At 46.2% G+C, this 23,171-nt stretch overlaps 1 protein-coding gene across 1 annotated transcript in view; it reads right to left on the bottom strand.

Moving 5' to 3' along the window:
• Positions 1–23,171, bottom strand: part of MCOLN2 (mucolipin TRP cation channel 2) — a 566,096-nt gene that overhangs the window by 179,520 nt on the left and 363,405 nt on the right. The window contains exon 8 of the mRNA XM_078645573.1: positions 1,630–1,742. Within this exon, the coding sequence (XP_078501699.1) occupies positions 1,630–1,742 (113 nt within the window). The remainder of the gene's footprint in view (positions 1–1,629; positions 1,743–23,171) is intronic.

The raw sequence follows: 23,171 nt of genomic DNA, 5'->3' as shown, positions 1-23,171 counted from the left end.
CAGGACTGCTAGTTCAAAGTGTGAATGTTATATGGGCCCAAGGTGAATATGGTAAAACTGAGCTAGGTGGTCCTGCGCGCTCTATCAAGGCATGTATCATTTTCATGCTTTTCAACTACTTTAAAAACTGGAGTAATATCTCGATTTCTGAAGATACATACTCTTGATGAAACCACGTTTTATAACTTCAACCCAAATCATGACCATGCTTGTTAACTACTTTAAAAACTGCTTTAATATCTCGATTTCTGAAGAAAACACTTGCTGAAACCTCAGTTTATAACTTAAGCCTAAACCTCAACCTTTCACTTTTTGATTAAATAAATTAAAAATGTTCTCAAACTGCAGAATCATGTGGAAAAAAGAACCTAATCAGGACTGATTAGTCTCTGGGATTACTATCACACAGAGGCTCTCTGCTGGTGGTTCCGGACATCCAGAGGGCAACTGATGGTGTGGGCACATGCCTTCTCATGATGCTGGATCTCATCAGCTTTTGATACTGTGGCTCACAGGACACTTGTGACCATCATTTCATTTCACATGAGTCTGAGGTAGAATGTTCCAGATTGGTTTCCTCATTTCTCACAGGAAGATCATACCAGAGCTTCCAGGTATTCTCCCCTCCCAGTCCACTGTCAAGTGGCAGAGGGTTCTAATCCATCATTAGCCTAGTTTAATCTACATACAGTAAGGAGCCCTTGAGATATCAGGTAGCTGGATTCAATTTGCAGTAACAAAATTTAAGCTGCCAACAAAACGTATTTGTCATCAAAATGTGCAAAAGTTTATGTTTAAATAGGCCACATATAATTAATGTGAATGTTTAGTAGGCAATCATGTTATAAGGCTATAAGTGAAGTAAAAGTGCTGGTTTAACTTAGTCTAACTTCTGATGTTATATTAATAGAAGCATCACAGTAACATTGAAAGCCAACTGCTCATGCTGGGAGGTTTTCTATTTTGCTCCAGAAGTCTTTTGTTAGTTAGTGAATAGGCATTTGTTTTGTATTAGACAACTAATAGTGAGTTTTTTTCTGGGATGAAACGTGGCAACAGGAAAGATAACTAATAAGAAGAACAGTCTGAACTGCAAAATGTGGATTAGGTATCATTTCAAGGACTGGCGTCTGTAGCTCATTTTGCAGAATTTAGCAGATATGAGAAGATAAGGAGTTCACCTAATCCCATGAGCTAACTAAAATCCTATTGGACGTAGCGGACAGAGAAAAAGACACTTGTTGCCATCTAGAATGCTGTGAGTTTATATTAATGCGTGTTCCTAAAGTAGAAGGGGCTTCTCTCACTCATATTTGCTGGAAACTCATCTCCGAGTTTCTTGAGAGTATCTCTCTATATGGGAGGTTGCTTACCCTATTTACTGATGTCTGCTGACTTATAGCTGTGAATACTTTCCAACTCAATCAAAACTATATTTAGTATCTGAACTGCCACCTTATACTATTAAATTCTAACTTAATAGGGAATTCTTTTATGGAACACGCTTACTGCATTAGGAAGTTCTTCGCTAAAGTACTGTGATTAAATAAGGCACAATGTTACTTCAATTGTAAACAATCCACAAAGAGAATTGCATAACATACATATCAAATAAACTAAATTACTCACTTTCTGCAGTTTCACAGCAAGAATAATTGACCGTGTGCAAAGAATTAAGGAAGTCAGACACGTTATGATGACAAATCCATCAAAAATTAGATTGTTCTGAGTGCTTTTTGGAACTAAAAAGAAAAAAACACCAAGGGTCAAAAGTGTTATAACACACTAAACCTACTCAGTCAATGGCACTTACAGATGGAAAGCCAATTGGTTAGGAGCAAAAATATAATGGCGAGAAATATACACAAGCAGCATATATGCTCCTACCTGAAGACTATACATTTTATTCACGAGCAAATTATCTGGCAAAATATACTAAATGAAAAGGGGCTGGGGATTATTCTCTTGATAAACACATAAAAAAGCCTATTAGGAATCTTTATCCTAAAAATGTCCACATTACACTAATATTGAACGAGGAAATAATACTTTGAAGTATTAGAAATCAATAGAAGAGTTTTACAAACTTCATGTGAGGATCTACCCAGTATTTTACTTCAGGGTTTAAAAAAGCATTTTGCTACTGTTAACGCGCAAATAATTCTGTCACTCTAGTCTAATTCAATGGATAATTCTTCCACTCCAACCTCATTCAATGAACTCTTCAAATTCGATCAGCATTATGGTATTCGTGAACTCTCAAAACTTAAAATAATGAAATACCATCATAAAAAGATTCCACCTGCTAGCATCTGCCAATATTACATTGCCTTGGGAATGCACCCTAAAAAGGGCCATTTCCAACAGAATCCATTCACAAATACCTGATCTATTGTGTAGGTCCTCTACTTATTACACAACGGCATAGGTAACTGTCTATTCATTTGTTTCACAGAGTCCTGACAACTGTTCTGCATGCACTGGCATGTCTAATTACTGACCAAAGAAAATTCAAGCACATCTTCCTGATTTTGAAAGAACTAGGGTAACTTCTACTAGCAAGAATATACTTTAAAAGCCTCCACACGAGGATGAGGATTAACTGGCTTCAGAAGTCAGTTTGTCAATACATGTTCAACTAAAGCACATTGGTAGCCAGTATTAAAATCTAAATCGCGTACACAATGAATGCCACTGCTTATGGGCGAAGTCTCAGGAATGATCTTCACTTGCAAAACAGACTTGCTACTTTGTTACTTCAATTTAGAAAATTTGGAAACCCCACAACCGTTGTTCCATGCTTAATAGTATCTCTTCCCTCTCTTGTATCACTCCACCCCACTGGGATTCTGTTTTCTAATCTATTTTATACTCTTGGTTCTTAGTTCATACTGTAACTAGGCCTGCGCAGAATAAAAATTATTTTGGAGTACTTTCGGGAATTTACCATGAATGGTACAATTCATGGAAAAATTCTAGTGCAAACACATGCCAAAGTGAGAACATGAGTGGCTGCTCAGGGTGCTGTTTAACTGCATCCTCGTTTCAAACACCAACACAAGTACACATTTCGTGCTACATCATAGCGCAAAATGAAAGATATACATTTTGTGTAATTACACATAATTTTACATACTTTTGGTTTAATTTTAAGTAATTATGGAAAAGCAAATTTCACACACCCCTAACTGTAACTATATCTTTACATTAGCTACATATCCTTTTGCACTGAGTTCCATAGCCATTTGGGGCTAGGTTTGTCCTCTATGAATACCTCCAATACAACAAACCAATCTTCAGTAAATGGTTGGAGACAGGTAGGAAATTCCAAGCACTTAAAACAGGAACTTCTAGACACGTCCCATGCATAAAAATAGGACAGTCAGACCTACTCTTCAGTTCACTCCTGGACCTGTGGAAGGCCCATCAGAGAACTGCCTGCTGCTGTGTACTTCAGAAGGCCTGCTTTGCTGCATCCAGAACAAATGCTCTGCTACGGAAGTCTGCTCTTCTCTTTGAACCTAGGACTCCCGTAAGAGTCTGGCCGCCTGATCAGAGCCTCAGGGACAGAAAAGTCTCCAACCATCTTGAACCCGAACATGGGCCCTCTCTGAGTGAGTCTTGATCTTTAAAGTGGAGTTTTTCCAGTCCCACACCCTTGGAAGTTGTGTTAAACCATTCCGTGCTCCCGCCGTCCAACAGCCGACGGGAGCACTACCTGCCTGGTGCTGCGAACGTCCAACAGATGTCGAAGTCTGCCCAACCTTCAGAACGCCCGCACTGCGGCAGAATTCCCGCTGCGGTTAAGGCGTTAAAGGCGGCCAGACAGCCCAAATCCAAAACTTAGGACCTAAAACATGTTCAACCTAAAAGGGCTCTGAGAATAGAGGAGCCCTTGACCATCTTGCTAGTCAATCCACAAAAGGTGCACTGCCAGTCGGCCTTCTCCACAGGAGCAAATCCTGTAGAAGGGGTAGCAGGTCTTGTGAACTCTTGTCCGCTATAGCCTGCAGCTTCCTCCCACTGGCGATCATTGACTTAAAAAAAGAGAACAAGGTCGAACTAAGGATTCTTCACAGTGTCTTTGGCCATTGGCTGTCCGACTACGCCTTCTCCTCCTCGGACACCGCCAGCTGCCTTGCCCGCTAAACTTTACCTTTTCAGAGATTTTTCTATGAAATTTCTGAAGTTCAGCAGAGACCAGGTCCAATCCACTTCTTGTATCCAAAGCGCGTTCCAACGCCGTCACAGTCACTCATAACTTTCGACTTTGCGCAGTCTTACATGATTAGATGTCTGAGGTTGGTGCCTTGATCTTTTAGACACTAGATTTAACTTTGAATGTCAAATTCATAACTCTGGTTCTACTGATTAGATTTGTCATTTTAGTGCCAAATAATTTATTGAAATGTACTGTAGTTTTACAAATTGGGCAGGGATTTTTCTGGTGTTGTGTTTTCACTTTGTTAATGTTGGTGTTCTGCATAAATACTTTATGCACTGCCTACCAGTAAAGCCTGACTGCTTTTGTGCCAAGCTACCAGAGGGTTAAGCACAGGGTAATTTAGTGACTTTTGGTGGTCCACTCTGACAGGAATTACGGCTGTTGCTTGAGAAGGGCTCACACCCGCCTCAACCAACAACCCAATTTCTCACAAGTAGATTTTGTTTCCTTAAGTTTACATGGAACAAAGTGGTTACATACCAAACTTACTGAGGACACAGTGGTTTTGGTTTAAAAAAACATACATAATGCTGGAGGTTGAAAAACCGAGAGACAGACGACAAGGATGAGATTTAATAATGGATACACTTATTCAAATTTGACCCTAAATGGGGAAACAAACCTTGTAAAAGCAGCAAGGTTCCTCAGGATTCTGGGGTGGCTGAGGAGCTGTGACAAAAGCTACTGTGTTCAGGAACAGACACCGGTGCCCGATGGGATGTTAACGTTCTTAATGGCCTCTCTCGCTCTCTGTAAACCGAGATGTGTAGGGGTTTCCTATGCTTCCTTGACCCCCACTTTGTGCCAGAATGTAGAACCTTAGATCACAATGCTAAGCAGTGACAAGAGTCTCCAAAGAGAAATAAACCAAGATGCAGACACTCACCAATCAACCAGTGAAATTCTGCCATCAAACAAAAGAGGCAACTTTGAAGATATTGCAAAGTAGGTTCTACAAATTTGTGGCCATTTATCTGACATTGACCATGATTCAGAAGACATAGTCAACAATTTCTTTATGTGGCCCTCTCTCCCCCCCACCAATGACTTAGGTGCTGCACAGCCTCAACATGTTCCAGATAGTAAAGACCCTTTTTATTTAGAACATTAAATCCCAGCAAATTTAATATTTCTTAAAGACAAAAAAACAAAAGATAACATTTCCAACAGATGAAATTTACACACAAATTCCCTCTCATTGTCTCCAACAGGAGACTCCAACTTTCTCAAATTCAGAAGATCACTAAAACCCATTCCTTGAACAGACAACTTGTTAGCCCTTATCCGTGATAGCCTTCTAGACTGGTCCTCAAAAGTTGTGCCAGGTCAATTGGATGCTTAAATCTCACCTTCTGTTCTTCCAGAAGCCATTGACTGTTCTTAAACCTTTTGTATGTATACACACCAGGAGGCACTTTGGCATTATAAAAACAAACTTGATATGACAGTATCTGAGCCAGTCATCACCAGCTCTGTTATACTACCCTTTAAATAAAATATTTTCTCATTTAGGCGCTCCTTGATATGCAAGAATGGCCTCATTAGTTTTAGTCTACTTGAAGTATACTGAAGAGAAGAAACAATGTGAGTCTTATCAGTACCAATATGGTTTGTCAGCCAACAACTCATGAAATGAATGAATGAATGATGGGGTTTTATAAAGCACGTGAATGCCATTGCCATCTTAGCACTAGAAATTGCCAGTGTGGTCATATAGAAGGCGGGGGCTGGCTTAAGACCTGGGTAAGAACATCCAGGTTTTGAGAGATTTTCTAAAAGTCTGTGCATTAGTTTGGGTTCTCAGGTTGAGTGGTAACATGTTCCATAGATTAAAGGTGAGGTAAAAGAAGCTTCTACCACCCCATTTTACAGTCTGTACCGTAGGGCTGCATGTATAGAATAAAGAGTCAATAAAATTGGCAGGAGAAGAGAGCTCTGTGGTACTTTGTATGTGGTGGTTCTCAAGGAACTCTGGCCTCCGGATATTTTGAGGTCATGTACAGTTGCAGATTAGACCAAAAAACTCTTAATGGATATCTCATTTACTCCAGTAACCTTTATCATTTTTTGTTATAGGATGTCTTGGTACCAAATGTGCAAACACATGGAGATGATGGACGGAGCACTAAAACTTTTCAGACACTCCCCCCCCCCAACCCCCTCCAGTCACAGATTTGGGTTTAATCCATCATCATTCTTTAGCTCACTTCGCCACCTCAGTTAAGACCCAGCAATATGCAAATCAGTCTTGACCCTGTGCCTCATGGTAACAGTCCAGCCCAAACTTCCAAGCCAGGACTTCCAGAGACAAGCATCAAGGGACCGGTTTTGGGGGAACACCCCTTATCAGCCAGGGTAGCTTGAATCCAGTGGCAAAGGGAGCAAGGGGCCCACTTCTGGGCATACCCTGCCTACTTAAAGCACACAAAGCAAACACAAGGAGATGATGGACGGCGCATTGAAACTGAATGTGACCATATGTCTTGTTGTACCAAAAGGACCTGTGAACCTTTATTACATGCCAACAGAAATTGTGCCCCAACATTCAATTTGAACAGTTACATGCACCCGCCTGGCCTAAAACCAGATTGTCAACAACCCCCACCCACCCCCCCCCCCTTCTCCAAGCTAAACACCTCTTGACTGATTGATATGCAGCGGAAACCACATTCTTCAGAATATTTGCCAGGAAGGGATCTCAAACTATGGGTCGATACCTTGCTTGGTCTGGTGAATCCATGATTGGTTAAAGTGTGTGGATTAACTTAAGTTTGTTTTAGCCTGTAAATAACATGGCATTTAAAAAATGGTTACCATTTCGGCATATCATGGGAGCCCTTTCCACAATATGTTTTTGATTAAGTAATATGGGGAAAATTCTCATGAGTCGGTTTTAGGGTTCTATGCACTGATGACGTAATATATCTTTACTGGTGACAATTTTCATAATAAAATATACTTACTATACAGATTCTATTAGCTTTTGTGCACAGCAACTACTTTATCACGTGTACGAAATTTTGATTATCTTGAGTAACGGCCATAATTTCTGCAATCTTCTATTTTCCCCTTATTTTAACCACTTTTTCCAAGGTGAAGGGCTAGTATGCTAATGGAAATATAGGCTATTTGAATGTGCCTTGCCAGCACAGTTCTCTGCTAGAGATTATGCCGCCACTCATCTAAAAACAAACATACAGTGGGATTCATAGTAGTACACCTCTCTCAATGTAATTGGCTGTTTGTTGCATAATTTCCCATCCTAGGACATGTTTCGTTCAGTGGAAGAGGGGCATTGGTTTCAGCACCTATTACTATTTGATGAAAGCAGAAACCATCTTGAAAAGAAGTCTTGCCACAGTAAAAGAAACAAACAGCATGATAACCAAATGCTTTCTTGAAGTATGATCTAAACAAGTATGAAAATGCACTGTATTATTTATTTATTTAAAATGCACTCTAATGATTTTATTGAAAACAAACATGACCAGTATTGAAGTAGGTTTTACATCCATTTTTTGTGAATACCTCCAGTATGTGTTTATTGTATTTTTATGATGCCTGTTTTGCTTATAATATTGAACTGTGCACCCATCCGGGAGTGCTATATTATTATCCACAGCAGAAGAATCCCTAAGTAATGTTTTTGTGATATGCATTACATGAGGTTTAGGTTCCTCAAACTACAAATCTATTACTAGCATTCGCAACTGCAAATTAAGCATGTATCAGCAAGATGGCTAAGCAATTCATATTATAGTTTCATGTATTACTTGTAGGACTTCAGTAACTTGAAAGTATAATCTCATTCTGTAGTATTAAAGTTGTCCTGAAAAGTTAAGATGTGTGAGCTTATATATATATCGGCTGCAGTAAATACATTTAAAGAGAATGGGGAGGAGTATTAAAAATCTGTGACTTGAGAAGTTGTGGTTCCAGCAGCGGTGCGTCCATAGGGGCGTAGCCCCACTAAGCCTGGACGCACCTGACGAGCAGCATACACAAATTGAATAATTGAATTTTATTAGCGTAGCGCTCCTTCAATCCGGGTTGCGGGACACACCCGATTGAATAGGGAGTGCGCAGGGGGTGGGGCTGGCTGGCTGGCTGGTCTGCTGAGTGACAGTCTGCAGAGCAGACGTCAGCAGGCCAGCAGCAGTACTTGCGCATGAGGAATTTAGGGCTGCAACTAGCCAGAGCATGCGCGCTGGCAGGAAGTTCCCAGATGCTCATACGGAATAAGGGGCCAGGGGAGGAGGGGTGGTGCTCTAGCCGGCCCCGTGGTAGGAAAGGCGCCAGGGCGAGGAGTCAGTGTGCCCCCCTAACCAATGCGCCAGGATTGGTTGGTCAACCGCGCCGAAGGCCTGGCAATCCATTATTGGATGCCGCGCGTAGGTGGCACACTGGCTCAGACTCAGCACTGCATGGCCAATCACTGTGTGACTTCAGCATGTGAAGCCATGCAGTGATTGGCCATTCTGTGATTCTGGACGCGCGCGCCGTGACGTTGTCCTGGGCTGGTGTTGCACTTGCTTGCTGGCTGCTGTACTTAGAGTCGTTGCCACTCGCAGTCGCCATGTGCACACACACGGGCAGCAGCAGCAGCAGACGTCCGTCCGTCCGTCCGTCCGGTCCACGGTCCGACACTACCTGCACTTCATTGACTCGAATTTGAGTAGAGAGACAGAGACTCGAGAAAATCATTAATCGATCGAGATAGTCAGACAGACAGAAGTAAGTCTCACAGAGTCACAGCCAAGAATCTAATATAGTAGGTGCAGCAGCCGTGCAGGTCGCTTGGGCAATGGGCAGGAAGGAGGCATAAGGAGATGTGATATGACATGAGGGGGGAGGCCGCGGAGCGGCGGAGGGGCCCTGCCTTAATCTTTCTTTATGATTGTCTGACCCCTGACCGTCGAAGAAGGGGAGAGGGAGCGAGTCTTAAGTGAAGTTATACCACACACTACACAGTGGGGCAGAGTCACATGGCACAGAGGGGGGTGGCCGGGTGGGTAGGAACTTCCGATAGTCCTGGCCGCCGTCGTGGCTGGTACACTTCGATAGTCCTGGCCGGTACTACAAGTCTGAGTCTGAGTGAAGCCTGAGCCTCATTTCACAGGCAGGGGCAGGGAGACTTCTTCTTTCCGATAGGCTGGGGGGGTTGCTTGGACTGTGGCTAGAGATCAGATGAGGCAGAAGTAGGCAGGCACTGTCAAAGGCAAAAACAATCACATTTTGCCATATTAAATAATTGAATTTTGTGGTGCGTGCATGTTGCTTTTAGATTTTACGTGTTGTAATCACCTGAATATTAACGCGGGACTGCAGACTTTTACCGGGCATATTAAAGTTTTAGAGCGTCAAATCCTACCTGTGTCAAGATTTACGCAAATGTTTCCCCTGATCAACCTTCCAACCAGCCAGTAATGTCAGCGCTGGAAACCTTGCTGTGGGCTGTCGACTAAAAGCGAGTGCGACACAAAGCAAAATAAAAATCCCACAGCGAGGCAAAACGTCTGTCCTCTCTGGGAAGGGGCTTAAAACTCTCCATCGCGTGTTTTAATGTGTACTGTACAACAGTAAAAATGAATTGAGCAACTGCTTTTGGAGGCCAACCGTCATTAGGGTTGTGAAGTCAAGTCAAGTTAATATAAAATGCAAACAGTGCACAAGCGACTTGTCTAGATAAGGACGTCACACTAACGCCCCCTCGTGTGGGGATTAAATACAGAAACAGAGGGAATGTGAGATTTAAAGGCAAATGTTCAAGCACAGCGAGCGATGAATGCAGCAAACGACCTGAATAAGCAGCAGCCGACAGTGCGATTAACGTGACTATCGTTCAGCTGGTGAACGTATTGTACAGTAAGCAAATCACTGGCACTGCAGGCGAAGGCCTGTCCATCTGTTTAGAGAGTTGTTATGCAATCTGTGCTGGGGGGGCAGTAAATTATCCATAACCCTACAAACAATATGCCAATAGAAAAACCAGTGACTTAGCATACGAGCGTGGAGCGCCTGCGGGGCTGGGGCAGAGAGACTAGTCACTGGTTAGAGAGAAAATGAAACTAAAGGTCGGTGGGGTCGGGGAGAGCTAGTCACTCACTCGGCAGAATAATCTGTGCATGCCTAACAAAGGAAAATACTTCTTTAGTTCCGATGCAGCATTCCCTCCGGGTAGTAGGTACGCTGTATCCTTGGAGTGAAAGGCAGCGCTACTGCTACTGCCTCGCATGTTATCACGGTGGAGAACGGAGGTACACTACTTTAACAATGCAGCCTCTGCATGTATTTTCTGAAATGTGGGTTGGTCCAAACATCAGGCGAGCAACAAGGCAGATGAGGGGCAAAACTATTTTGAAACTGGAGCGTGCCACGAGCAGTCAGCTCTATGTCCTTTGTCTTCTCAGGTTTTCAGAGGCTCACATCTCTTATAGGCTAATTGCCTACAGTTCCAGAGGGGAAAACAGCACATACACCTAAATGAACCAATGTGCTTCGAACCCAAAAACTACACATCCATTTTATGGTAAAACCAAGCAGGTTTGCATTGCATAATTTGCATATTATGGGCCAGCAGCGGTGCGTCCATTGGGGCGTAGGGGCGTAGACCCACTAAGCCCTGGACGCACCGTGCACTACACTAATTCAGTAATATTCTCGTACTATTAAATATTCTCTTCAACAGCGCAGCGCGGGATCATGTGACGTGACGTCAATGCCTCAATGGTATGGTGCGGTCGGAGGGGGTGGGAGGGGCGGGGCTGCTGGTCTGCTGCAGCTGCTTGAGTGACAGCAGCTGCAGCAGGCCAGCACTGTGCGCATGATACCCCCGGGCTGAGACTTGCCCGCGCATGCGCCGATGCCCTTAGGCATAGAGAAGGGGCTGGAGGTACGGCTTCAGCCGGGCCGGGTTTGAATGGCTGCCCAGGGCGAGCAGTCCATGTGCCACCCTAGCCAATCCTGGCGATGCATGCAGCGCCAGGATTGGCTGGCCCACCGTGCAACATCCATTATTGGATGCCGTGGGCGGGGGCAGAGTGGCGTGACCCCGGGCAGGAGCCAGGAGGAGAAGCAAGCAGGCCCCAGTGTCGTGGGAGTGTCAGTGTGTTCCAGTCCTGGTGTGTTCTCCGTCGCTGCCTGTCTGGGTGAGTAGTCTGTCCCTTGAAGAACTTGGTAACAGGTTCTGTCAGAACAGTTGCCTGGTACTGTGCATGTGGATAGGTCACAAATCTGGGTTTATTTGTGCAAATTTGTCAACGCCGCAAGTGGTAATGTCTTCATTTTCATCAAAGTCGCATCCCAATGTGTTCTAGGTTTTTAAGGATGTCTTCATTTAGCCTCAATAATTTCGTTTTTGGGAGCATTTTATTTGATTGTTTTGTGATTTTAGAAAACGTGTGGTCTGACATGCAGATTGGTTCAATTCTTGGTTGTTCCACTTTGTTTTAACAACTCCCTACTAACCAGAACAGACTATCAGGTGTATGGTTTGTAGGGAAAAGGTGATCTCATTTAGATAGTTGTTTTGTGAATTCCACCTGGTTTGACGTTGGAGTTGCACTTAAATCATAAGAGCAAAGTGGAGCTAGAGTCATCCAAAGAGAGTAACTAAGAAAGACAAAAGGAGGGAAGAGACAATTTTAAACTGTGCCTACACATATGCAGTCTCTTTCTTCTGCAGATAGTTCAGTGTGCTCAGTTGCTCTCTTTGAAAAGTGTAGCAGCTCTGGAGCATTTACGATGGGATGCATAGGGGCCCATGAAGAGTATTAAAATTCAGGGTGGTTGTCCATATAGAACTGGGATGTATTTATTTATAGGAGCCTGTGAACCTAAATAAATAATTCCATATTCTCTCACTTTTATGATCCTCTCGTTTGTTACTAGTTCCCTTCTGAATTTTCATTCAATCAGAATTGTACCTTACCTTTGATTTATTACCACCCTTGGCTCACTCTTTTGTCAGCAAAACATGCACAAAGTACAACTTTTAACTGCAAAGTATGTGGAGTGTAAGCTTTCAGCAGAGCATAGGTCAAAGTGCAGTCGCTTGGTTTCATAATCTTGGTGATTTCTTGGAATTTTTTTATTCTACATCCCAGACATGTGCTTCTTTGGGAGGGTATGCAATGATTTTGTTTCTTCCTTTATGCTGGCTTTCTTATTGCATGATAAGGAATGGGGGAATGTTTTCTTATTATCATCCTGTGGCTGAACATCCTCTTTCTGAGTCCAGCAGACATTTTAAGATTGCCTTTTCCCAGTGACAGCCAGTAATTTGAGCAGGCGGAAGTTGGGGGGGAGGGGGTGGTGGTCAGGCCACACGTGCACACACCAACTCACACTAACCCGTCTTCATGCACACTCACTCATATGCTTGCACACATACACACCATTCACAAGTACACACACACACACCCATTCACAGCACACACAAGTACATATGCGTTCATACACACACACACCTAACATTAATGGGTTGCTGGTGGTGACATAAGGTGGTGGGAGGGAATCGTCATTGATTCCTGGATGATTGGGATTGTTGCCTCTGCTCATTTGCTGAACTTGTTACGGGTCAGTCAGTGAGTAGAGGTGGCAGTCCCTTACTTGCCCCAGAGTCAATGAGACTGCTTACCCCACCCCACTCTGTGATGAGACGTCACTTATCAACATTCGGCCTAGGGCACTTTAGGGTTTAAAAGTGAAGCACCCAGGTCAGAGTCTACGTGTGACGTGCCTCCCCATCAGGAATGGGAGGACATCAAAGTGCTTGGCCATGCTGAGCAGGTCACACCCACAAGGCTGTTAAATCTTCAGCCCAGCAAATTTCAATACAGGCAGCCAGACACCTGAGCATTTAGCGCATGTACGGCACTTGGCTGCCTGACCCGAACATGAAAAGTTTGTCAGGCTGACTGTTGCTGTGCCTTACAGGCACTCCTGGCAGGTGATGATAGGCCTTACAAACAACTACATGAAACAACATTTGCAGGTCTCACCCCTGCCACAAAAGAGGCCTGCAGAAAAATAAAGACCTTGCAGACAGGCCAGTTCCTTTGCCAGTTTGTACGACGCAGGCTGTCGGACACATTTGCTTGCTCAGGCTGTACGACTTGGTGTCTTGCTTGTTGGCCTGTTCTGTTACATCTCTCTGATGCTTGGATACTACACCTTCGGCTGCCACACAGCACCCCCAGTGGCCTGTGCTGATTCATCTCTATAGGATAATTCCACATCTCGAAGTAGGCTGCAAACGTAATCTCTCCATAGGCTCCCAAGCTTCCTTCCATTGCCTGTCTTCTCAAGGAAGACCCTTTGATGCCTAGTGACGTAAACTTGTACAATGCAACATTTTGTCCAGGGTTGCCTCCTTCCTGGCCTAATTTACAGCAATATCCTCCAGCGGTAGTTCTGTTGGCCTCGTACATTATCAGGGCTCTATTTTGTTGTTTCTGCCCATCTTATCTCGTGTTTTTCTGCACTGTCCAAATCTCTGTTGCATTTTCTGTTCTAGACTTGTCCATTAGTAGCTGCAGGTTTGGTTTTCAGTAGTTTGTCGTATCTTCCTCTTTGTTTCACAGTCTTCTGTCTTCATTAGTCCTGTCCTTGGACAACCTTTGCCACTAATATTATCTTATCTCTTTGTCACCCGCTCTCTGCTCTCTGGCACGGTCTTGTATTAGTTAAGGTTGGTTTGAAACATAGTGCAGCTCTTCGTCGCCCTGACTTCTCTCTATTATCCAGCAATTTTGATAGATGCTGAGCTGTCTTCATTAACATCATTTCACTCTCACCCCTACCTTCTCTCTATCAGCACTCCCTTTAAAATTGAGTTGAATGTCATTATCACACTTCTGTAAAGCCATCTTTGTTCCTTTCTGCCACATTGTATATCAGCAGTCACTGAGTTGGCTTTTAATCATATCACATTACTTCATTGGGGTTTCTGCTCGTTCACTGTTGGGTTGGCTTTTGATAGTCTTATACCGCCCTCTTTCCCCCCTCTTTTCTCTGGTGTGGTCCATCGGCAGCTGTTGGGTCAGCCTTTGATCGTGTCTTGTGTGGTCCTCCGTGCTCCCACTCTTCTCTGGTGTGGTCCATCGGCAGCTGTTGGGTCAGCCTGCCTTTCATCGTGTCTTGTGTGGTCCTCCGTGCTCCCACTCTTCTCTGGATTGGTTCATTGACCGCTGTTGGGTAGGGTGTGTTGATTGAAAGACGGTGCAGAGCTCACTGGACTTTAAGGGCAGACACTGTACCCTCATTTTGCACTCGCAAGTGTTTTTCTGCACATAGCGGCCACCCACATACAGCCACCCACCCATACACAGAGCCACCTCCACAGCCACCTACACACACACAGAGCCACCCACACAACCACAGAGCCACCCACACAACCACAGAGCCACACACACACAGCCAGACAGAGCCACACACACAGACAGACAGAGCCACACACGCAGCCAGACAGAGCCACACACACAGCCAGACAGAGCCACACACACAGAGCCCAACACACACAGAGCCCAACACACACAGAGCCCCCACACACACAGAGCCCCCCACACACACAGAGCCCCCCACACACACACAGAGCCCCCCACACACACAGAGCCCCCCCACACACACAGACCCACACACAGACCCACACACACAGACCCCCACACACACACAGACCCCCACACACACACAGACCCCCACACACTCACAAAGCCATACACACACACAGAGCCCCCCCCACACACACACGCAGAGCCCCACACACACAGAGCCACACACAGGGAACAGGGGGCAGGAAAGCAAGCACACCGAGGGGGCAGGAAAGCAAGCACAATGAGGGAACAGGGGGCAGGAAAGCAAGCACAACGAGGGGGCCGTATTTTTGGGACAAGGCCACGACATATGAAGTAGATTACCTATGTTAACTTATCACAATCTCGCCAGCGCAGCGAGACACACTAGCACTAGGGTATTATTTGTGGAGTTTCGTCAGATGTATATACCAGTCCTACAGTAATTTAAAATGTGTTTCTTTGCCAGAAAAGTGTGGAGTGCCTCATTTGCTCCCACCTTAGGTGTGAATATTGTTGATCTGAGATTTTCATGAAAGTCTTATAGTCTGAATTCAGCACCTGAGCGTAATAGGACAGAATGTATGAAGCTCTGTGGTTATACTGAATAAGCAGCTACCTATGTTAAGCCATCTATTAATGTAATAACTGCACTTCCACAATTGCTTTATTAACCTTCCTGCTTTCTCAAATTTGCTTGAAAATGCACGATTTTTCTTCCTTTTTTTCAAAATTTTCTAGGGGGGGGGGGTTATCCCCCCCAAACCCCGCTTTTGGGGTTCGGGCTCGCTCGATACGCTCACTCGCTACGGTGCAGTATGGAAATCACTTTGCGCCTCACCACTTTCAAATGTCACCCACCGCCCCTGTGTGGTTCTTAATTTGCAGGCAAAAACTATTCACATGTCTTGGTTCTTGTAGCAGAGGATTAAACTCCAGAATGGTTTTCACTGGTGTGGGCGGGGGCAGGTGGACAGGCCATGTGCGATTCTCACCCCATCTAAGATCTAATATTCTTAGTCATGTTTTCCTTCAAATAGGCCTAACATGAGCTGTAGGAGCCATTCTGCTGTGATCGTCATCAGTTTCGAGGTCAAAGCCATTTCAAGAAGCATCATGTGTGTCAAGAAGGTAAACCAATGACAAGATTGCAGTTGTTGAATGCTCCAGCGACAGCTTCTGTAGTAGTTCATAGATCTCTCTGCACAAAACAAGACATATCGTTGTTGCTATTCCTTCTTGACATTAGCCTAGGGACACTCTTCAAACAACATGGCAATGGGGTCTATGCCCATGCAGTAAATGGCAAAGAAAGAACAGCTGTTCTCCCAGTGGGCAATCTGGGATCTTCCCTTCAGCAGTAATATATTCCTCTAATTTATGCCATAACCAGGTATTTTCCCCCAAATATATGCAATTAAGCATGAAACATTGCCTAAAAGAGGGAAACATTATGAACCTTGAACAGTTAAACAATTTATAAAAATGTGAGTTCATAATTAGCATACCTTGCTCCATATACACTTTTCAGTTTTTATACACACTATGCAAAGACTGAAGCAAGTTTAGCTGAAACATTTATTACTAAATATAGTGGCTAAAAATAAACAGTTAAGGAAACTAACCTTACCAATGATTTTCTTTTTTTTTTTTTGACTGATGCGATGAGTGCACAGATGGACTTCAGTATTATGAGGTCATCTCGAGTTCTGATGCATCATGTGTTTCCTTCCTTGCACCTCTGAATGTGTTTCGATGCATCATGTGTCTTGCTTTTCGACACCGCTGAATGTTAATACATCATGTGTAATGTTCCTATGCTTATACCCCTAAATGTTGGTGATACTTAGGTGGTTGTTTTTCTCCTAGTACAGGTGATGCTAGTGAGGTCTTGGTTCCCTGTGCAATATTTTCCTAAGGTGGTTAGGGTTGCGTAAGAGGTACTTACCCTTTACCAGTAATCACTGGTTGTGTGGTACATTTTCTATTTGGTTCTAAAAGTGTTCTATGTGCTAATTACTATTCCTAAAAAGTGATGATTCCTGACAGTGGTCCATGTGGCCCTGTCTTGTACATATCCCCTGTAAATTCTGCCCGTGCCTGTTGGCACATTGTAAAATGTGTGTTCTTATCTAATGTGTTTTGGTATAATACAAAGGCTATTTTTATATAACCTTGTGTGGAGTTTCCTTTGTGGTGGGCCTTGGGAGTTGTTGCTGGGTGCGCGCGCAAACACTTAACCTACATAGCCTCCAAGTTTAGCCTGGCTGCTCGCGTCACGTTACCTAGAGGGTGAGCAGGGGTTATCTTGGTGTGTGACTCCCTTGCCCTGACTAGAAGCAAGGGTCCCTATTTGGACAGTGGTACCTACCTCTGCCAACTAGAGACCCCCAGATCTAACATTGGTGGCAGGCGGTGAGGATCCGGATTTGTGTTTGCGTTGTACCGCAGTGGCAACGGGCCACACTACAAAACTCTGCATTTTAGATAATTACATGTTGGGGATTATTGTTATGATTTTTGTTTTTCCTCAAGAGTGTCATTTTCAAATGGTGTTCCTGCGCTTTATGTTTAGTGGCAGAAGAGAGAAAATGACAGGGCGGGACGCCAGTAGATAGGGAGTTCCTTCCTGGGTCCAGTGTCCAATCCCCGTTCCTGTCCCCAGAGGTGTGGATAGAGGAGAGAGAGGGGGTGTGGAGGAGAAATGGCTAGCTCAGGAGGGTGGGTATCCCCTGAGTGTAGTGTGTGTGTGTCTGGATTCCCCAGTATAGTAGGATCCAGTGGTGGCAGCTACAATATGTCCAGTGCGTGAAGTCCCATTCCCAGTTCCCAGAGAATGGTACCTGTGTCACGTGGTGGTCAGGTTGAGAAATCTGGGGCGGTGAAAACTGTCTTACCAGCCTGGAGGGGGAGTGTGTGGATGAGTGGTGTGTTACACTGTAGGAGTGGTGTGAGTTTGTTTTCTGAAAAGGAGCTTGCATGGGAGGTGAACCTCCAGTGTAGTGTGGTAGGTCCTGCAGAGGCCCTGGAGGAAAAGGTGTGAGCTGGTTGCTTGACAATAGGCTTGCACGGGAGGTGTACCTCCGGCGTGCTCGAGGTCCAGCAGAAGGCATTGGACGAGAAGGTGGATGTCTGGCGGTGTGCTAAGATGTCTTGCAGAGGCATTGGGGAGTGATTCCAACAGGAGTGGCTTGAGTATCTTCTAGTCCTGATGGGAGGAAGAGTTTCATGTGTAGCCCAGCTAGGTCCCAGTAGAATGATAAGGGTTGTAGGGGCCCACGTCCTATCTCTGAAGGAGTGGGAGGGACGGTGTGTCCCACGTTGGCCCGAAACCCTGCCTCAGGGCCTGGAGGGTTCCCTAAGGGAGCGCCAGGTCAGGGGCCTAGGCTGTACATACAGGTCATTTGAGGAGGATCTTCCTGTGTCTAGAGGACGGGGAGTGTCTGTAACCAGAACTCCGGCGGTCCTGGTGTTGGGCTGTACCGCTCCTAAGTGGAGGGTGCAGAAGTCCTGGTTCGCTGGGCATTTGACCGTCTAGGATGCTTGACCATTTTTGGGGCCTCTGGAGGTCGTTCCCCGAGGAGGGGGGGAGGCCAGGTTCAGGTTCAGCCTGACCTGGAGGGAAGAGCGTCTGTTAAAAGGGTCCTGAACAGTTGGGAGGAAAGTGTGTTGCTGATACGCTGCTGGCGTGTGCTCTGTCTAGCCTGGGACATACTGAGAATCACCCTGTGATAGGGAGTACTGGAGGAGAGCGTGTCGCTGATACGCCGCTGGCGTGTGCTCTGTCTAGCCTGAGACATACTGGGACTCACCCTGTGATCATGGAACTGGAAGGGGGTGCAGAGGGAGGGAGTCCTCACCTCTGACCCCGATGTAGCGGGAAGGTAGATCCCAGGTGGTAGACCAGTTGATAGAGTTAGGTCCTGATGTGGTGGGAGAGTTGTGTTCTGGTGGGTGCCTCCCCGGGAGGGTGCGGTACCCCAGAAATAGAGGTAGGGTGGGGCATTCTTGCCCGTGACCTCTGGTCAGCCTGAGGGTGGGGACCCTAGGTTGAAGGATCAGTGGTAGTTTGGGGCTACACTGAGAGGGAGAATGGCTATTGTGTGCCAGGGGTTACTGCCCCCCACTCTGTGGATTGGTCAGGACCTGTGACATTTGGATGGCCTAGGGCCTGGTCCTGGCCATGGACCACTAGAGAGTACCAATGGGGTATCCTAGTTGGGTCAGAGAGTTCTGGTTTGGAGGTAACCATGTGGGTTCAGAGTGGCGCAAAACCGGAGGGTGTCCCTGCCGTGCGGGCCCGTGTCTGTGTTTTATCGCCCAAAGCAGGGAACCGCATCAAGGGAGTGATTGGTCTACCCTGCGTTTTGGCTGGAAGGGGGTTGTGTTGGACCTGGCCCTTTTGGCAGGTTTCACCCCGAAACTTTTTGCTTTTGCCTAGCCGGTTTCTGTAACCTGGTGTAGGTGATTTTAGGTCTCTGCGCACTTTTTCACTGTGGTACAGTGTAAAGTGCGTGAGCTCTCTGTGTGTGTGGTGAGTGACCTGCCCTCCCATAGGAATGCATGGGAATATGTGTGACCATGGTAGTTCCTGATGTGTGGGGAGTGCAGGGTTGAGTTTGGTATGTGCGAACTCGTGAGATTGAATGCTGTGTGATGATGTATGCGGCATGTATGTGTCTAGTGGGGAAGTGCCACTTCTAGACATGGATGTGCGTGTGTAATGAGTGTGCTGACACGTGAGTCGCTGGAGCCTGGCTCCAGGATGTCTGGATGGGTCTGCCCAGTGGTGAGTGTTGAGATTAGCATGCTGATGTGAGGGGAGGAGTGCACTTGGGTCCTGAATGGAGCTGGGTTTTCCCCACACAATGCTGGCTCCGCCCCCTGTGGTGCATCTAATGACCCTGTCCTGCCTAGTGAATGGGAGGGGTGGCTGAGGAAAACAAAGTACTCCCAAAACCAGCTGCGACTGGTTTCTCCCCCACCCTGCACCTTTAGACAAAGGTTTTCAGTGTATAAAAGGAGGCTGTGACCTCTTGTCAAATGTTCTTGTTTGCCAACTTGAATCCTGCCAGGGGCTTGCTGCTGCTTGGGACCGGGGGAAGGCTTGCCCCCCCCTGGGCCCTGCCCAGCCCCTGGACTCCTGAAGGACTATTCTGGACTTGTGGACCTTTACCTTGTGCCCTCCTAGCGCCTGGGAGCGCTGGATTGTCTGCTAAGCGCAGTGAGCGCTTTTATTCTCACAGAGACCTTCTTTGCCCTGCAAAGCACCTGGGAGCGCTATATCTGTGTTCCTCGCGCTGGGAGCGCTCTGTGTGCCGTTAGCGCTTGAGAGCGCTTTACTTCTACCCCGAGCGCTGGGAGCGCTTTATTCGTGAAGGCCGGTGCCTACCCGGCATTGTCCCCGTCGGAGGAACAGCAGGTGCCCACCCTGCGTCTGACCCTTTCATTACCGATATTCTGTAGCCCCTTGGCAGGTGCCCACCCTGCCAGGGACAATTGCCGCCGAAGCGAGTGCCCACCTCGACTTATTGTTAGTTTCAAAGGAGCCGGTGCCCACCCGGCATTTGCCCCGATAGTGCCAGCAAGCTGCTTGTCTTCCCCGCCGGGCCGCCGCGCTGCCTGCGACGACCCGGAATGGCTGTACTGCAAAGCGGAAGTCCCGCCCCGCAGCCTCACCGCCGATAGAGGAGCTGCAGCCCGAGAAAAGGAGTAACGAGGCGGCCGCCAGCGAGGCTCCCGTGGCGTAAGAGAGCCCGCTTCGGCAGAGGAGGAGCAGAGTCCGCCATCCCGCCTGCAGATGCCGACGACCGGAGAAGGAGTCTCCGTCCTGCCCGCAGATCCCGGTGAGTGCAGTCCCGGGTTGTTGAGTCCTGGGAGGTGCGGGGCTCCTCTCATCAGTGAATCCCCAGCCCACAAAGGTTCCCAGCTTCATTGTCGGTTCAAGTCCCCAGGAGAGGGACTACGGCCAAGCCGGGGCATTTTAGCAAAGCCCACGGAGGGCTCCGGGCGCATTGTTGGTAATACGAGCCCTGAGAGGGCTTCAGGGGCTATTTGTTTCACGAGCCCAGAGAGGCTCCAACGCAAAGGGGTATTCTTTGTTTGTAGAGCCCACGAGGCTCCCAGCCCATCATTGTTTAGAGCCCCAGAGAGGCTCCGAGTGCCATATTTGTTTTAGAGCCCAGCGAGGCTCTTGGGGGCAGTTAGTTGGTTAGAGTCCCGTGGCTCCCACGTTGGCCCATTGATGCACCAGTTGCCCAGCACTTTGTGGGCAACTGCCACGTTTAGGTTCTGACACTGGGACACAGGGCGTCCTAGCCCCAACAAGGCCAGAGAGCCTAGGGACTGCCACAGGTTGTGGCTCATGTGAGTTTTGCGCAATTGCTTGTCCTTACACCTCTGAATGTGTTTTGATGCATCATGTGTTTCCTTCCTTGCACCTCTGAATGTATTTCGATGCATCATGTGTCTTACTTTTCTACACCGCTGAATGTTAATACAGCATGTGTAATGTTCCTATGCTTATACCCCTAAATGTTGGTGATACTTAGGTGGTTGTTTTTCTCCTAGTACAGGTGTTGCTAGTGAGGTCTTGGTTCCCTGCGCAATATTTTCCTAAGGTGGTTAGGGTTGCGTAGGAGGTACTTACCCTTTACCAGTAATCACTGGTTGTGTGGTACATTTTCTATTTGGTTCTAAAAGTGTTCTATGTGCTAATTACTATTCCTAAAAAGTGATGATTCCTGACAGTGGTCCATGTGGCCCTGTCTTGTACATATCCCCTGTAAATTCTGCCCGTGCCTGTTGGCACATTGTAAAATGTGTGTTCTTATCTAATGTGTTTTGGTATAATACAAAGGCTATTTTTAATATAACCTTGTGTGGAGTTTCCTTTGTGGTGGGCCTTGGGAGTTGTTGCTGGGTGCGCGCGCAAACACTTAACCTACATAGCCTCCAAGTTTAGCCTGGCTGTTCGCGTCACGTTACCTAGAGGGTGAGCAGGGGTTATCTTGGTGTGTGACTCCCTTGCCCTGACTAGAAGCAAGGGTCCCTATTTGGACAGTGGTACCTACCTCTGCCAACTAGAGACCCCCAGATCTAACAGGTGCAATAAGTTCTTCCGCCTGAGATCTGTGGCTATTTTATTAAACATTGGGTCAAAGTTGATTTGTGCAATCAGATCTATATCCGGGCTAACTAACACCGAGATGGGTAGCCGTAGGTACTCGCCAACTATCTTGAAAGATGATATTTTCACAACATAATATTGGAGTCTTAAATATATTCAAAAAATACTCCTTTCCAAATGTGATAGCCATGGCTTCTATTTCCTTCATTGCTCCCTCTGGATTAGGTGTTAGTATTGTGATGTCGTCTGCGTAGGCCAGTACTTTAGTGTCAACCCCTTGAGTTACCGCTGGTATAATAGCCTGATTTTCGATGTTCTGTTGTATAAATGGATCGATGTATAGGGCAAACAAGATCCGAGAGCAGGGGTATCCCATCCTTGTTCCCTGTACCCATCAGCTGGAGCTTTGTGTATGGTGCCCTATACAATGCTTTGATTGCATGTGATGACCCGAGGGTCAAATCCCTTAGCTGCCAGGACTCCCCATAAGTACTCCCATGCCACCCGGTTGAATGCCTTTCCTGCATCCAGGAGGATCATAGCCAGATTCCCATTAGTATTCCTGGAAATATCAAATAAGGCTGCGGCTCGTCTTACATGATTTGTTTTATCTCTACCGGGTACAAAGCTGAGTTGCCAAGGTGATACGAGACTGGCTATGACCCCCTGAAGACGATGTGCCAGAATTTTTTAATAGATTTTTGGATCCACGTTGATTAGAGAGATAGGCCTATATGAAGTAGGCCTGTCCGGTGGTTTATCAATCTTTGGGAAAATAACAATGTTAGTGCCCTTCCAGGAGTCTGGTGGATTTCCTGAATACTGTACCCTGAAAAACAGGTCCCAAAGCAGGGGGCCTAGCTCTTCTTGAAATATTTTATAACATTCTGATGGAAACTTATCAGGGCTTGCTGCCTTACTCAGAGCAAACTGCTTTATCTCCGTCTGTACCTCTTCCAATGCAAATTCAGACTCCAACCTATCTCTCGCCTCCCCCAGCCTTCTACACTCCTCCCTTATCCTCAACGATAGACTTCCCTGAGGGCCCTGTATCTCCTCCTTATAGAGATCTTGATAGAACTGATGGAATACATCAACAATATTCACTGTTATGTATATGATTTCTGTCTTGTCTTTAGAGCAAGTAGTCTCCCAACTGTTTTCCCATACTCCTACCTCTCCACCCTATGGGTCTGATATCCTGCTGCCGCCTTTTGAGAATAGCATCACCCTATCTCAGCTTTAG

This window comes from Lissotriton helveticus, chromosome 1_1 (genome assembly GCF_964261635.1).
Source record: "Lissotriton helveticus chromosome 1_1, aLisHel1.1, whole genome shotgun sequence".
Taxonomy (NCBI): Eukaryota; Metazoa; Chordata; class Amphibia; order Caudata; family Salamandridae; genus Lissotriton; species Lissotriton helveticus.
Note: the sequence above shows the minus strand (reverse complement) of the source record. Positions and strands in the feature narration are given on the sequence as shown.